At 48.5% G+C, this 16,202-nt stretch overlaps 2 protein-coding genes across 11 annotated transcripts in view; one reads left to right on the top strand and one right to left on the bottom strand.

Annotated features, from left to right (window-relative positions):
* On the bottom strand, positions 1-12,406 carry SLC5A6 (solute carrier family 5 member 6). Of its 10 annotated transcripts, none has more exons than XM_055327653.1 (18): positions 12,343-12,406; positions 11,110-11,175; positions 8,743-8,836; positions 7,000-7,539; positions 6,619-6,684; positions 6,229-6,280; positions 5,787-5,854; positions 5,309-5,463; positions 4,762-4,902; positions 4,432-4,561; positions 3,818-3,906; positions 3,278-3,390; positions 2,856-2,923; positions 2,343-2,429; positions 2,013-2,194; positions 1,715-1,818; positions 1,378-1,496; positions 1-977 (listed from the first exon to the last, which is right to left on the bottom strand). In XM_055327653.1, the coding sequence occupies exons 4-18, from the start codon at positions 7,387-7,389 to the stop codon at positions 828-830; spliced, it is 1,914 nt and encodes a 637-aa protein (XP_055183628.1). In that variant the 5' UTR covers positions 7,390-7,539; positions 8,743-8,836; positions 11,110-11,175; positions 12,343-12,406; the 3' UTR covers positions 1-827. The 10 variants fall into 10 exon arrangements, with proteins under 10 accessions (XP_055183628.1, XP_055183629.1, XP_055183627.1 ...); XM_055327654.1 differs by lacking the exon at positions 12,343-12,406 and adding an exon at positions 11,860-11,989; XM_055327652.1 differs by lacking the exon at positions 12,343-12,406 and adding an exon at positions 11,581-11,692.
* Positions 11,939-16,202, top strand: part of ATRAID (all-trans retinoic acid induced differentiation factor) — a 5,016-nt gene continuing 752 nt past the window's right edge. The window contains exons 1-5 of the mRNA XM_055327660.1: positions 11,939-12,070; positions 12,762-12,883; positions 15,415-15,486; positions 15,697-15,768; positions 15,869-15,990. Coding sequence (XP_055183635.1) covers positions 11,972-12,070; positions 12,762-12,883; positions 15,415-15,486; positions 15,697-15,768; positions 15,869-15,990 — 487 coding nt within the window. The 5' untranslated portion in view covers positions 11,939-11,971. The remainder of the gene's footprint in view (positions 12,071-12,761; positions 12,884-15,414; positions 15,487-15,696; positions 15,769-15,868; positions 15,991-16,202) is intronic.

Below are 16,202 nucleotides of genomic sequence, written 5' to 3' on the forward strand. Positions count from 1 at the left end.
TTCCAGGTCCGGTAAGTTTTTATTCCCTCAGAACAGAGATATGTGGGAAAGAAACTCCAAAAGAAAACGTGAACAAAAAAGACACTAGGATAGTATGCCAGATGGATGGCACACTCCACAGTGGACCTGGTCATGCCCTGGTTTCTCAGATTGACATGTGCCCCATCTCCAAGGGCCCACAGCATAGGTGGAGGGTGGGGGCAATGAGGTGGAAAGCTTCCCTACTCTATACAAGGGAGATGAACGTACGAGTCTATTCTGAGGTCTCTCAGGAACACCAAACCTTCCCCCTCAAGAATGGAGGTAGACAGGTAAGAATGAGAGGGGTCTGGGCATCATAGACAACTGGAAAGTAGTCACAGACCCTTTGTGGGTAATAGAATCTATGCTTAAATAGTACCACAAGAGAAGCAACAGCTGGCCAAGGCAGCTTTGTGTTTCATGGTAAACATGGCCAACCTTGTCAAATCAGGCTCCAGAGCAGTGATACCTAGCACTACTGTTTCTATTCACTTCAAAGAAGCCTGATGATGGTTAATCAGAAGCCATTATCCATTTCCCAGAGGATTTGCTTCGATCCCCTCTTCTAACAAAATCCTGTCCCCCACAAGCCTGGTCCTCTCGAGAATAGACTGTCAAGGGACAAGTAAAAACCCTGTCCTGCCCTCACACTTCCCGTGACACGACAGCTTCTACTGCAGCCCAAACACCTTTTTAGGTACTTTGGTGGGCTAGATAATCCAGTCCTTGATTGTCCCTACATGGTACATCATGTGACTCATCTCTATACTACAGAATGGCCTCTAGCATTGGGATCTGAGCCCAGATCACAGTGAGGTCTCTTGGAGGATGAAGGTGGGGCTGTTCCCCTGGTGGGCTGAGCCTTCCTCAGGCACCGCCACGGCCTCATCTCCGCTGTTCTTCAACATCCCATTACTCATCTTCTCTGGAAACGCAGCAGTGTCTGCCGAGAGGTCCTAGAGAACACAGAGCAAAAGGAGTGGAAGGGGTGGGGTGAACATGAGGACAAAGGGGTGAAGGAACTCAGGCAGAAAAGGTGAAAGACCTTGCTTTGATCCCTACTGGACGGGAGATCAACAAAGGGCGGTGGGGAAGAAAGGGAGTAGCAAAGCACAAGGTGAGTGGTGGGGGGCAGACAGCAGAACAGAGTTGGGCACCTCTCTGGGCTGGGACCCTTCTGCCCACTAAGCCAGCACTCCACTGAGGGGAGACGCTGGGACAGTTGCTGGGGGACAGTCCAGGTTCAGACGAATAATGAGAGTTGCTGGGGAGGAAAAAGGAAAGGGATGAAAGGGAATCTGGAAGGTCTGGTAGTGATCTGGAGAAGAAAGGGTATAATCTAGACAACACAGCTGCTACCTGGCTGTAGCTTATGCAGTGAAATCGCTTCTGACAGGACAAGGGCAGGAGAGCAAGGAGTCTTGGCAACACTGGGTAAATGGTCCGAGGATTCAGGGTCCGGCCCCGCATTCCCCCTGAAGGCAAAGGTACTCCTGAGTTTCCCACCGTGTAACCAGTGTACATCCAACAAACCATCTGTTCTCAGGGGTATGAGTCCCCAGCCCCTGACCACCTCCCAGAGCTCAGCCAAGAAGCCCAAGGAGCCCAAAGGGTCAGTTCTCCCCGAGTCCAGATTCCTTGAGTGGCCTACCTCAGTCTCACTTTTCTGGGTCCCCATTCAACATGCCCTTACCAGTAAGCAGACTGACAATCAGGCCCACCACAATGACAGTGGTGGAGTTGTGAGCGCTGTACCATAAATATGACAAGGAATAGAGCCGTTTCAGCCCTGTAGGTCTGGGGAGAACAGGAATAAGGATAGTCAGCAATGTGCTTACAGAGTTATTCCTCAGGGACATAGTCCCAGGATCTTGGGACGCAACACCCAACACGTCCCTGAAGACTCTGGTGGCCCATCCCTTACCAAGAACTTTGGAAAACCCCTCAAAAATGAGCTATTCTCTCCAAGGAGTGAGCAAGACCCAACTCACTTGGAGAGGGTGGTTGAGGGCATCAATGTGGTCATGGTGACAGTGGTCAGGTTGCTAGGCAGGAAAAAGTTGGATGTATTAGAGGGAGAGGGAGCCATGCCGGAGGCCATGTTGGTCACTATGCTCCCGATGCCGATCCAGAAGGCCATGATGAGTCCAGCCAACAGGCCCACAATGGCACCCTGCCCAGAGACACAGTACATTCTCCTGTCATGATGCCAGTCTTAATAAATCTTCACACCAGTTCCCAGAACTCACGAGGAGAACCCTGCCAAGCCATTCCTCACATCCACCCCTGTACACAACTGTGGAACCAGACGGATCACTCACAGGAGGGTTGGCACAAGGAAAGAACATCCCAAGACAGAAGAGTCCCAGCAGCGGCCCCCCAACCATGCCAAAGATGCTGAGTGCTGCCTGTGGAGGACAGGATGGGGGGCAGGGGGGGGAGATAAAGGAACATTCAGGCTCAGAGACCTCCAGCCTCAGCAGTGTTAAGCACGGCCACCCATCAACACCTCAGTGCCCCACTCATCAGATCTGTCTATATCTTCTACCTGGAAACAACAGAATGCAGGATTCCAGAGGGTGAATCCTGGGAATGTTAATGGAATGTGCTTCGGGATCTCCTCTGAGACTGATCCCTAAGATGTCTCTGAGCCAACAATATCCTGGGAATGACTCTGGGGAAGGCTATTTACAGCTAAAGGTGTCCATCAAAGGTGAATTTGTAATACTCATCTCTGTACTATTTCCTTCACATCAGCTGTCTTCCTCAACTTCCTGTTTTAATCAGCTTCTTCTCTCCCTTAAAAACTAATTTCTTCTCTGCATAGTCCTTACCTGTAGCACGGGTCCCATCTGGGAAGAAATATAGGCCATTCCCAGACAAAGCAGCCCATAGCCAAAGGCTGGGGAAAAAGAAGGGAGAAAATAGGCAAAGGTAAGTTTACGCATTACAAAGGGGGAAAAGTAGAGCACACCTCCTTCCCCAGCCAAACCACTATCTCTGTGTTCCTGGAAAAAGGGCATATTACCTCCTGCCCCAGCTCCAGGTCCCTCCCACCTGGTCTTCCCTCCTATGTGACTCAGAGACCTTCCCAGGAAATGCCCTGATATCAACAAGGTTGTGTGCTTCGTTGGGCAAGCGCTGAGCCTAAGCTAAAGCTCATGCTGTAAAGCAGGCTGATGACTTAAAAAGCACCCCTTCTAAGGGTGCGTCTTAGAAAAAACACAACTGAAAAGATGAGGAAGCACAATCCCACCAAGGATTCTGGAAAGCATGATGGCCTGGACTTCAGAGAACTGAGGGAACCAGGGTCGGATCAGATCTTCCATCGTAACAGTTGCCAATGAATTAAAAGCAGATGATATGGTGCTGAAAGGAGGAAGACAAAGACGAACCATACTGAGTCTGGGAGTTGAGAGGCAAAAGCAACAGGGGCCCTACTGAGGGAATAGCACCCTAAAGGCAGGAGAGGACATATGCAGCCAGAAGCTGTTCTCACAGTTGGCAGTGGAAGAAGAAGCCCGGAAGGCAAGGACATCTTGTCCTTTTCTGAATGAGGTACAGGTTTTAATCAAGTAGAATCAATTCCTGGTGTTGTAAAACAAGAATCCTTCACCAACAAGGAGGCATCTCCTGGAGAGGATATACTCTATTCTACACAGATGAGCTGTCCCTTGTCATCCACAGATGGATGGGCACATTGAGAAATTCAGAGAGGTCCCCTCCTCCGCCCATCACTTTGTGCCAAGTAGGGATCAGGTGCACCAAGCCTGAGGGAAATGGTCAAAGGAGATACCTGAGGGAGCCACTGAAGAGGCAGGCAACAAAGAGCCCAGGCAGGCCCGGCAGGCCTTTCAGGAGATCCATCACAAAATACAGGACAAACTGCAGGCAGAGCAGAAGTGCACAGCTCTCTTGAGAAAGGAGCCCTTCTCCAAGGGAAGTCCCCAGGTGTGCCCCTAACCAGTCTATGGAGAGTGGGTGATTAAATAAGAGGGTTAAGCACTGAAAGTGACCCACAGTTAGTGGAGAGAAAATGGGCTCTAGATAGAGTATAATGCAGTTCATACCCTAGCCCTGCCCCTGACTAGCAGTGTGATGAGCATTCTGACCACCTGGATGAGGCTTTTTCTTTCCCGTAAAATGAGGCTGTGTAAGGATTAGAGAAGACCAGATACGTGACAGCTCCCAGCAAAGCGCATTGCACAGTACACAGTGGTGAGCCAATAAAGAAAGGGCCCCACCCCAGCAGGGTGAGCACTATGATTAGGTGATGCCGGCCAGGGGCTGGGACCCTCATGTGCTAGACTGTAGTATCCCACAGTGAAAAACGACTTACATCCATTTCCTACCCAGGGTGAGAGTCCATTCGGGCCTCATGGGCACAGAAGGGTGCCGAGGACTTCTCACCTGGTCAGGGGCTGCTTGAGCCTGCTGGGTACTCATGGGACACTTCTGGTAGTAGACAAACATGACCAGGCCAATGAGGCAGCTCATGCAGAGGACCACCTGCTGGCAAGGGAAGACTGCATAGCAGGAGCTGCAAAGAGACCAGTGCCAAAGAAACCGAGGCTGTTAATCGACACCCTTAGGCATGCCTCTGAGCCCCAGAAAACAGACCCATCTCCTGACCCCAATGGGTGTGTATGTGCTCTCGCATCCTGCCCTAACCCCAAATGCCCCATGGAACTGGGACCCCTCTTCTCCCCTCTTCCCTGGACATCATGTCCCTGCACTCACAGCACAGCGGCCTTCTCTGTGCGGGAACTGAGGTAGCGCTGCACCTGAGCCTGGTTCACTCCATACAAGGAGAGCATCATGAAGACACCCCCGAAAGCCAATGTCCAGAAAGTGTGCCGAACAAAAGGATCTGGATCCAGCCTGCAACAGACACCAACTGCTCACTGTGGCATAGGCCCAGACAGACACAGTCTTCCTTGAACTCCTCCAATGGGGGACTGAACAGAGTGGAGATGCTGCTGCAGGGCTAAGGAGCTACTGGAGCTACTGAAGAACCAGGTAGATACAACAAACACTGCAGCAAGATGGAGGATAGGTCCCATTCCTCCACCCCACAGACTCATGCCAGGTACTAAAAACACATTGACCCTCCTTCCCCACCAGCGAGATCCCTGTGATCACTCTCCATCTATGCAGTGGCAGCTTGTCTCAGTGCTGCCCCTAAGGCTTCCAGAGTTTGTCCTCTGCCTACTGCAGCCCTGAGTTCAGGCCCTAGGATGGACTGGTTCCCAGACACTACAGATCACCGGGGTAGGGGTATACTTACTCGATCCCAGAGATGCGGCCATGCTCGGAAGCCACTTCCCACACATGCACCATGCCGCCCACCTTGCGTGACCCCACTATAATAACCACCAGCTGTCCTAGGAACATGACCAGCGTCTGGAACACGTCTGTCCAGATGACTGCCTTCAGCCCACCCTGCAGGGCAAAGAAAGCATGCCTGCCACACATGTCTTTAAAACCACCCACAAGTGAAGACACCATACCACTAGCAAGGAACCATACTGTCACCAGGGAGGGCTATAATTGCCGAGACTCTGCTGACATCATTCCCACCCCAACCCCTACTTTTGTACACCATCCCCTCTCCTACATCCTATCCCCCACCAAAGTCCCATTCCAACTCCTACATAGTATTTTATCCCACTCAAGAACTTTATTCCATTTCATCTACACTTTTACCTCACCCCTTCTTATTTCCTCCCTTCTCCCCCACCTCTCCTAAGACTTGGTACGCTTACCAGAGCAGTATAGACAGTACAGACAAGGCCTATGGTCAGCACTGAGAGCCACAGGTCAAAGCCAGTCACTGCAAACAGATAAAAACCACATTCCTATCTTTGGAAGAGGGTTTCCCAACAGAGAAACCAAAAAACCTCAGTAAGACATGAAACATTTGGTAATTAAGGATGAAATAAATCATTCACCACAATGAAAAATGTTTGAACCCCACCAAAAGGTGCTGATTAACCAATTCAGATGAGACATGGTAATCTTTGATTAGCTTTCAGAGTGAGGTGAACCAAGAGGTAGAAGTACCTCTAGGAGACTAGCCAAGGGCTCATACAGTGAAGTAACTCCTAGCCAAGGTTGGATTCTTTTCTGCACTCTCCTCTAGCTGCCCCTCCCAGAGGTGTTTTCCCAGCTTGCTGTGGCTGAGAGCCAAGGGCTATGACTCCTCACCTGCATTGAGGGCCAATGATGGTGCATAGAGCACAACTCCCATGTAGATCACCTGTTGGGTGTGGAAAAGAGAATGTGAGGGGGAAGGGAAATGAGGGTGGGTAGAGAGAAAAGATGGACTTCAGCTCCAATATCCTAATGGCCTCCCTTCATCGAGGCTCACTTCCGTTTCCCTTCTAAATCTTGGCTTGCTGCCTCCAAAGTGACTATGCTGGAACTGGAAAGAATAGGAAGCAGGATGCCTCTGGTGACTTCAGGGACACTGACCCCTAGTGGGACCTTCAATCTTGCCAGTCTGAGAGCAGGGAAAGCTCAGAATACTTCAATATACTGGAGTCTGAGTCCCTCTACCACATCTCAGGCTCAAATTATACCCTCATTTCTACTTACCATCTGGAAGATGAAAGTCACGGTCCCACAAACCCGCACAGCTTTATTGAATCGGAGCTCCAAGTACTAGAATGTATACGCATATATATAAATAAATAAAGTATTCTTCCCCACTCTATCCCCACAATTCATCCACAACTTCCCTCAAGAAGCCCAGGAACACAAAGAAATATCCAAATCCTGTCCGTTCTGGGCCTCTCAGCACAGCACCCTCCTTCCCCTCATCTGACTTCACCCAGAAAGAACTTGGAAACATGATGTGTCCCATCACTCTCATTAGGCAGAAGAGGTCCAGGGGCCCAGACTCCTCATATATGCCCTCTTCCTTCTTCCCATCCCTGATCCTAATGGTCCTATGTACTCCTCTTCCTCCCTGCTTACCTCATAGGCACTGGTGAGATGCAGGCGATAGAAAACAGGGATGAAGACATGTGCAGGGATCAGCAGGCCCAGGAAATAGGAGCAGCCCAGGAACCAATACTGGGTCCCAAATCGGTAGATCTCAGATGGCACACCCAAGATGGCCACGGCTGATTGGAAAGTGGCCAGCAGGGACAGAGCCACAGGAAGACAGCTCATTTTGCGGTCCGCCATGAGCAACTGGCCAACGGTGTGCTGGCCCCAGCCCCGAAAGGCATGGTAGAGGCCAATAGCAAGTGAGAAAACCAGCAGCAGGACAAACACCACATAGTCCACAAGGGAGAAGGTAGATGTGACCGTATCTGTGTCTGTGCCTGGGAGCCAGGGGCAGGTGTCCACCCCTACACTCATATCTTCACTCTGTCTGTGACCTACAGCCACTTGCTGCTCCTAGGCTCTGGGCTGCCACTCAGCTGGGCAGTAGCAGGCAGGTGGCTACAGCCTGGACTCCAGCCACGATCTCACAGTCCTTCTCCACCAAGTGACATTGTCCAAGGTGAGCTGCAAAGAAATCATCTCCTAGTCAGGCCTACCCTGCCTTCATGGGCACCCATCCTCAGGCCTGTGTATCCCACACCCATCAAACTTGGACCAGCCAGCTCTATACAGCCCTTGTAGGTCTGGAGGTATGGCTTTGGTAGGGGAGGGAGGAAGGATGCAGCAGAATGAGACAGCCAGGAGACAACTGCTTGCTTGTCCAAGACCATTTTTGGCATACACAGCTGTGAAATATAAGAACCTTCTTGGGGTGCCTGGGGGGGAGGTGTAATCAGTTAAGTGTCCGACTCGGTTTTGGCTCAGATTGTGAGATCAAACCCTGTGCATCAGGCTCTGCACACAGTGTGGAGTCTGCTTAAGATTCTCTCTCCCTATGCCCCTCAGCCTCCTCTCTAAAATAAATTAAATCTTAAAATGAAAGAGAACCTTCATAGGTCTCTACCTCAATCTCTCTCTCTCTCTCTCTCTCACACACACACACACACACACACAAATCAACCCTGGCCCGCATTTCTTTTCAAAGATTTCCCTGCCCACTTACAGGCACAGACGCAGTCTCTACAATATACCAAGCCAGCAGACCCCAGCCTGGCGCCACAGCCCAGCAGGGAAGAAAGAATGGAGACTGGGGGCACCTGGGTAACTCAGTGGTTGAGAGCCTGCCTTTGGCTCAGGGCCGGATTCCAGGGTCCTGGGATCGAGTCCCATATTAGGCTCCTCGCAGGGAGCCTGCTTCTCCCTCTGCCTCTCTGTGTCTCCCATAAGTAAATAAAATCTTAAAAAAAAAAAGAAAAAAAGAAAGAAAGAAAGAAAGAAAAAAAGGAAAAAATGGAGACTAATAACAGCATGGCTTCCTCTCTTTCCCCTAGCCTAAGCCCCCAATTCTCATATTCCCAGTGTCACCTTCCTAACAGGGTCCCTTCTCAGTACTGATCCCCAGTAAGATTATCTACATGGCAGCCCCAAACTCCATTCCACGCATCCCCAGGCCAATCTCTTCATTCTCCCCAACACTACTAGATAAGCCCTGCCACCTACCTCTCAGACCCTCTCTGTATAACACTATAAGTGACAGCAAATCTGGGAAAAGTGCTGGGATTCAAAAGTGAGAGGGCAACATGCTGGAACCAGAGGTTCAGAGTTACGATTACAGAAAAGCAAACCAGCCAGGGAAAGTGTTCATTTCCTTTTGGGGCAGGCACCTACCTGGAGAAGACTCTCTGTTCTGAGGCAGTGCTGTCTGGAGAAGCTGTGTGTGTCTGGAGCTGGGCAGAAGCTGAGGGTCTGGCTCTATAAGTAGCTGAGGTGAAATCAGGAATTAGGGGCGGAGTGAAGCTCGGCAGCTATTTGCTCTGGCCCCTTCAGGGAACCAATCAATGCGATCCAAATGGCCCTAATTACCCTGTGGCCCCCAAACTCCAGCTCAGTCCTAGAGGCTCCAGAGTGGGGAATAGGGAGCTCACATTCAACAGCATTCCTAGCTGGATTAAGCTTTCACTGTAAGTCACACTTGGCACTATGAGTTAGAGAGAATTAGAAAGGAGGAGCCCAGAGAAATGGGAAAGTTGCTTTCCTGACTCCTGCACAAAAAATACTAATCCTCAAAGAATATAGCATTATCCTCAAAACAAGGACAGGATTATATTACTTTAAAACTTGAGAGAACGTTAAGAGATCACTATCACAACCCCCTTAGTTACCAACAAAGACACTGAGGCCCAGATGACTCAAGTGATCTTTCCAGAACCACAGAGCTAATTATCATCGATTAGAGCTCAGGTCTACTGACTCCCTGTCCATCCACTCTCCATGTATACCACAATGTCTTTAGAGGATATCCATGAGAGATATTACTCGCTGACATGGAGAAAAAAAAAATTCAAAAGCATGTCAGGTTTTCAGATAGCCTAAATGATGATAGTTAATGCTTTCTGAACACCCCCCTTTCTTTTTATTTTTTTTTTTTTAGTGAGGCAACTCAGCTCTTTTTGCAACCCAGCGGTGTGCCACGTATGTTACAAGCTTTACTAGTGATAAACGATGAAAAAGTACCCCTTGGTATCACCTTTCAGTTTATGAACTTTGCACAAACTCTCTAGTTCTTAAGGAAACAGAAAAATTAAAGAACTTGATTAAGGTTACAAAGCATGATACAAAACAAGAAACAATAACAAGAAAACAAAAACAAGAAAAATAGAAAGGTGCTATCTGCACGGAAGACAGGTGGCTTTCCAGGGGCCTTAGGGCAGGTGATTTACCACGGGGCTCATTCTCACTATTCCTAGAACCAGGGCAGAAGCAGAATGTTAATTGTAGTCAGTCATTCATGGAACAAAGTTTAGATTCCAACTAGTCTAGACACCTGTTAACCTATGTCTTCTGTTCTCGCCCACTAGCAAAAAGATCAGCCTGCCTGTCTTTAGTTCTCCCACACTGTGTTCTTGGGCAGATGTTGCCTGGCTGGCAAGATACGGCCTTACACAGACCAAACCTGAACTCTGAACCTCATGGGGCCAACAAAGAGAGGAAATCAGAGCCGCAACTCTTGGATCACATGTTCTACGAGTCACAAATGTTAGTACCCAGAATAATGTTCCCAAGAGGCCACTCTGGTTTAACCTAAAGATGTCCTGGGCCTTTGTACATTGCAACATATTTAGTTCTCCCTCCTCCTTGGCAAATTTTACTATGATAGAGGGAATGGAAAATACTGGAGAAAAACAGAAGGTATCTGCTGTGTGCAAATAAAAACACATAGCCATAAAGGGTTAGTGATAAGGCGATGGCAATTACGGAGAGGAAAAAAGGTCTCAGTGTAGACTTGAACATAGACATACAGGAACTAGAGACTCTCCTGCTGGGGTAAACTGGTGGAGCTTCTTGATACAATTCTATTTTCATGAAGTGTAAAGAACCTTCCTGGATAAGCTGAAGAGAACCAGGTAAGACAAGAAAAACCTGATCCAGTAACAAAGTGTTCCTCCGACAGGATTTTGATTCTAAGAACAGGATAGTTAGTGGTTTTCTAAAAAGTACACTGTTCTAAACTTCATGGATTTACATCTCTTTGAGACAGGGGGTGCCAAAACGGTGGACTGGTTTCACTAAAACTGTAACACACAGTAGTGGGCTGGGAGACCCCTTTTAAAAAGTGTAATACACACAGAAAGGGAAGAGAATCATTCTACACCACCCTACCTCCCTCACACCCATCTGCACTGAACGCCTGGACTCCTACAAAAGGCAAAAGGGGACACCTGCAGGACCAACTGTCCCAGAAAAGATTCCTTCAAAATCTGTCCTTGTGCCTTGAATTCCTCAAGGTCTGAAAGGCTTTGGTACCCTTATGAAAATACCTTAGAAAACCAATGCTTTAGGGAACGTGGTGGCCCGCTGAAAGCAAATCCTTTTAGGAGATTCCACATGTGGAAGGGAAGCCCGGGCTGGCCATTCAAGATGGGTCAGTTCTGACGAGCTTCTGCCTGGCCCTAACCAAAGGGAACACGCAGTCCCTGCGGGCGCGAGGTGCGCGGCTCCCCAGGGCTACCCTGGTAGCGCTCGGCTTTCCCTTACCTCGTGGCTCAGCCAGGGCTAACAAGGTCCAGTCGTTTTTCCTGAGATCAGCATCGCTTCGTTTTTCTGGGAAGGAAGCGGGAGATGAGAAGGCAGGCAAGCGCTTATCCCGCCCCTCCCTCCTCACCAAGACTCCGGCCGCCACGCGGACTCCCGACTGAGGTGAAAGGGCCAGGGTGCCCGGGACCTTCCCAGGCTTGTCTCCTCCCGCCAGAGTTTGCCCTTCACTCGTCGCTCCTCTATCACCCTTACCCTCTTTATTTGCTGGCTTCCCGCCTTCCCTCCACACGTGAGGTAGCTGAACCACTACACCACGCGTTCTCAACTCAGATCTTCCCGCGCCTCCACGCGGGGAACCCGTTCGCCCCGCCCCTGCCCTTCCCGCCCCGCGCCACTCTCAGGAAGCCTCTGGGCCCTGGCCCCCATGCGGCGACCCGCCCCGGTCCGGCCCATCTGCCGGGTCTCCTCCACCTTTGGGCGCAGCGGAACGGCAGAGCCGGGCACGCCACGTGCCGGCTGAGTGACAGCGGAGGCCCGCCCCCTGGCCGCCTCACGTGGCGCCGCCATGTTTACTGAGGGCGGACGGAGTGGGCCGCGAGCCACAGCGGTGACGCGACCTCGGCGTCCGGAAGCGAGGAATGCGGAGCTGAGAGAGCGGCACCGGGGTAGCCTTCGCTAACAGGGAAAAAGGAGAAGGAGTTGACCAGTCCTCCCCAGCGGGGACTGGGGCGCACAGAGAAGAGCTCTGACCTCAAGCAGCAGTAAGCCCCAGCCCGTGCGGGGCACTAGGCCACGCCCGGGGAGGGCTGGACCACACGCGCAAATCTCGCGAGGCGCTGAGAAGGACGAAGGGAGCAAAAAAATGGCTCTTCACGGGTCGGGCGGTTCTTCGTTCCTGGTGCCTTGGGCAGCGGCCGTGCTCCTCGCTCTGGGCGCGGAAAGGGCCCTGGCGCTACCCGAGGTACAGAAGCAAGCTAGAGGTCGGGCTGAAACAGAGTTGCTGGGCAGCCTCGTTTCGCGATCGCCCGCCCTCGGCTCTCCGCTCTCCCCAGCCCGCCAGTGGGTCGGATTTGGTCCTTGAGGCTTCCCCAGCTGTGGCCCAGCCGGCTGCGGCTCCCGAGTACGCACGCTGCGCAGGTCTCCCAGTGCCCTCGACCTGCTGACGTAGACCTTTAAAATGTGATCTCCTTCTTCCTTAATCTTTGAATAACTTTAAATGTTTCGACTACTGACCTAGTCCTCTGGCTCCTCTTCAAGCTCGTCACGCGCGAATGCCGTATATCGTGCTCGGGCAGTACTGTACTTTGTGTAAAGCTCGATGAGTTCTTTTTATACCTGGCCAAACCGGGTCTGTCAGATTGAGAAGTCAATGGAGAGGGCATAATAAGTATGCCCAAGCAGTGATCCTCGAAGATGAGGGCCTTTCCTGGGCAAGGTGTGGTGCAGAAAGTCTAGTGTGTTGATTTGGCTCCTGGCTCTAGGAGAAGAAATGAATACCTTAGTCAAACTTGATGATAAAGATAGGACACTTATCTGCCCAATGTTAAATAAGGATTCCGAAGAGTGTACTGGCAGTTAACTTTTGATACCTGTTTGTCCTTTTCTTAGCTTTTCTTTCTGGAATCTTAATAGTTTTTTTTCCTCTTCTGCAGATATGCATCCTGTGTCCAGAGAGTGTGCGAAATTTGTCAGAAGTGACCCTTTATTGTAAGCAGACACGAGGGCTAATGCTGCACAACCGCTGCTGCCTGAATCAAGAGGGCACCATCGTGGGGTGAGGGAGGAAAAGACAACTTTGGATACTGGAAGAGTTCCCGAACCGGATTCTTCTTCTTTTTTTTAAAGTAGTCTTCAACCTAATGCAGGGCTTGAACTTAGACCCTGAGATCAAGAACTGACATGAGGGCAGCCTGGGTAGCTCAGCGGTTTAGCGCGGCCTTCAGCCCAGGGTGTCCTGAGTCCCATGTCAGGTTCCCTGCAGGGAGCCTGCTTCTCCCTCTACCTCTCTCTCTCTCTCTGTCTCTCATGAATAAATAAATAAAATCTAAAAAAAAAAAAAAAAAGACTTGACATGAGATCAAGAGTCCAACACTTAACCAAATGAGCCACCCAGGCACACACACACCCTAAACTGGATTTTTTTTTTTTTAAGATGTTATTCATTTGAAACAGAGAGAGAGAGAGAGAGAGCATGAGCAGGGGGAGAGGCAGAGGCAAGAGGGAGAAGCAGCCTCAGGGCTGGATCTCCTGTCACAGAAATCCTGACCAGAGCAGAAGGCAGACACTCAAACATCTGAGCCATCTAGGTGACACCCCCCCCCACACACACACCCTGGATTCTTAAAGGCTTGTCTGATTGGCTTTTGGGATGAATATTGATGCCCGTTTTGGGGGCATCCAAACCATGATTCTCACACATTTAAATGTGTTATCGCATTTTTAGCTAGGTAAACAACCCTGTGATTCTTCCTGGTTGAAATTGCAGAGAAATCATAATTTTTACCCATTAAAAAAAAAAAAAGCCTTTTATGGATTTCTCTTTAAGAGAAGCCTTGTTCTTTTATTTTCAATTCTGGATTACTTAATGTGTGTCTCCATGAAATGACTCCCTTAGCCTCCAAGGCACTATGCTAATAGGGTATTCTTCCCTTCCAATTAATTCAGCCTTTTGAGGCTAATTCCTCTTCTGCAAATTCTGTTCCCTGATGGTTAGTCCCTGCATTTTCTCCCTTTACACTCTGAGGATCCACCTCTTCTTATGGCTTCAGCTCTAACCACCATGCAGGTATTTCCCCAAACTAGATCTCTTAGTATCCTTGGCCCTCTCTCCATGCTGAGGGTACACAAGATTCTTCTAGCGTCCTATTAAATATTTCCTCTTGAGTGTACCCTCACTTGAGAATCCTAAATGTCATCTATTCTGCTTTCATTCTCTTTGCCTAATTACCTAAATTCTTCTCTATAGCAAACTATCTGAAAATCAATTTTTTTCTATCTTTCCTCTCTGGTTTTAAAATTAGAATTGTCTGTTGCCTTCAAGATAAAGTTCAAAGCATAAACTAGCATAGATTGGTCTCAATCCACCTTTCAAACATTTTTTTCCAAATATTTGTCCACTAAAGCCCTTCATGAGGATCTGGCTTCAGCCAGACTCTCCTGCTTCCAAAAGCATTCCGTTTTTGTTTCTTTGTTCAGACCCCTCTCCTTACCTGAAATTTCCTTCCTCTACCAAATTAAAACATATCTGTCCTTCAGTTCCAGCATCTTCTGTGAATGATATTACTCAGTGCTAGAGTAGTATCTCATCTTTTTTACTTTCTTTAATCCTTAGGGTAGTACCACTCAAAATTATTCGTATACTGTCCTGTGATTTCTTTCAGATGGTTTTTTTTTAAGATTTTATTTTTATTTATTGATGAGAGACACAGAAAGGCAGAGACATAGGCAGAGGGAGAAGCAGGCTCCCTGTGGGGGGCCTCATGCAGAACTCGATCCTAGGACCCAGAGATCATGATTCTGAGCAAAAGGCAGACACTCAACCACTGAGCCACACAGGTGCCCTTCAGATTATATTTTACTGTTCATATTGTTTTTACATTTGGTGAGGGTCTTCCTCTATCACGCTGTAGGCCACTTGAAAGCTAAGATACTAAGGGTTTTCTTTTTCTCCCATTTTTTGCAGTTATTAGGCACTGTATTTAAAGAATAAAGGAACAGACAGCAATATATAGTGAAGAAAAAATAAGGTGGCGTAGTCCTTAATATCCAATAATTTACCTCCCATTCATGGTAGAAAATGCACTTGGAAAAAACTTTCATTTTTGTGACTTCAATTTTTTCTCCTATTTGAAGGCTTTTTGCAGATCTGAGACTCATAGTACTACAATGTGAGATTCACTTAGACAAGGAACAAATTTCTTCCAATATATGCACAGATGCATAGATACACTGATTAGAACAGTAGTTTCCAATAGAACTTCCTGCCATGATGGAAATGTTCTGTATCTGCACTCTCCGATAGAGTAGCCACTGATCACATGATGAGTGGTTACTGAATACTTGAAATGTGGCCAGTGGAACTGAGAAACTGAATTTATTATCATTATTTTTTTACCTAATTCAAATAGCTACACATAACTAGTGGTGACTGAATTGGACAGTGCAGAATTAAAACATCTACCGCAGGATTTAGTTTGTGGCCCTGAACATAGCTGTATTCAGTTAATATTAGCTGAAAAGAGGGTTATATTAGTTTACCACAGATGAGGAGAGACATAAAATTACACTGATTACTTTTTTCCCCAGGCTGGATCTCCAGAACTGTTCTCTGAAGGACCTTGGTCCAAAATTTCCTCAGGCACATACTGCTGTCATCATGTAAGTGGTTAGTTATCTTCCCTACCTAAAGGCAACTGTGGTGAAGGGTTGATAGTAAAGTCTTTGAGAATGGACTCCTAAAAACATGTCTGAATATTAATGTCCAAACTTGGACAACTCAGAATAGGAACTGGATTACCAGCCCAAGAAGATATCTGAGTGGAAGTAGTGTTTTCCTAGAGCACAGTGCTAACAGTGTGTACTTTGCAGAGACCTGCAAGCAAACCCCCTCAAGGATGACTTGGCCAACACCTTCCATGGCTTTACCCAGCTCCAGACTCTGTAAGTAAGGGTATAGGGTTGGGGAGAGAACCAAAGAGGGACAGCACTATGAGCTCAGTAATTTTGAACTGTGCATTATGACTACCTATGTTGTGTTCAGGATACTGCCACAGGATGTCAGCTGTCCTGGAGGTATTAATGCCTGGAATACTGTCACCTTTTATATAAACAACCAAATCTGCCAAGGGCAAAGGAACTTTTGCAACACCACTGGGGACCAAGGTATGCTGTTTCACCTCCACCCTTCCAGGAACTGCCTTTCCTCCCTTCTTATTCACCATTTTAGGTCTGACAGTAAAGTTGCTTAAGTCTACTTGTACAGGTTTCTGAACCTCTAACCCCTTACGAAAGATGTAAGATATATTGTATTATTTTTGCTATATTCTGATTATCTGAAATTTTCTTTTACGTCTGACCTAGAAATAATTGAGAGA

The sequence above is a fragment of the Nyctereutes procyonoides genome, unplaced genomic scaffold (genome assembly GCF_905146905.1).
Source record: "Nyctereutes procyonoides isolate TBG_1078 unplaced genomic scaffold, NYPRO_anot_genome, whole genome shotgun sequence".
NCBI lineage: Eukaryota > Metazoa > Chordata > Mammalia > Carnivora > Canidae > Nyctereutes > Nyctereutes procyonoides.

What these genes read in the sequence shown, in the direction of transcription:
- SLC5A6 (XM_055327653.1), bottom strand. Translation starts at nt 7,389, where the DNA reads ATGAGTGTAGGGGTGGACACCTGCCCCTGGCTCCCAGGCACAGACACA. An exon ending in CTCAAGCAGCCCCTGACCAG is followed by an intron (nt 3,907 to 4,431) that starts GTGAGAAGTCCT and finishes CTCTGCCTGCAG; the next exon opens with TTTGTCCTGTATTTTGTGAT. An exon ending in CTCTTCAGTGGCTCCCTCAG is followed by an intron (nt 3,391 to 3,817) that starts GTATCTCCTTTG and finishes TCCTCCTTTCAG; the next exon opens with CACCATATCATCTGCTTTTA.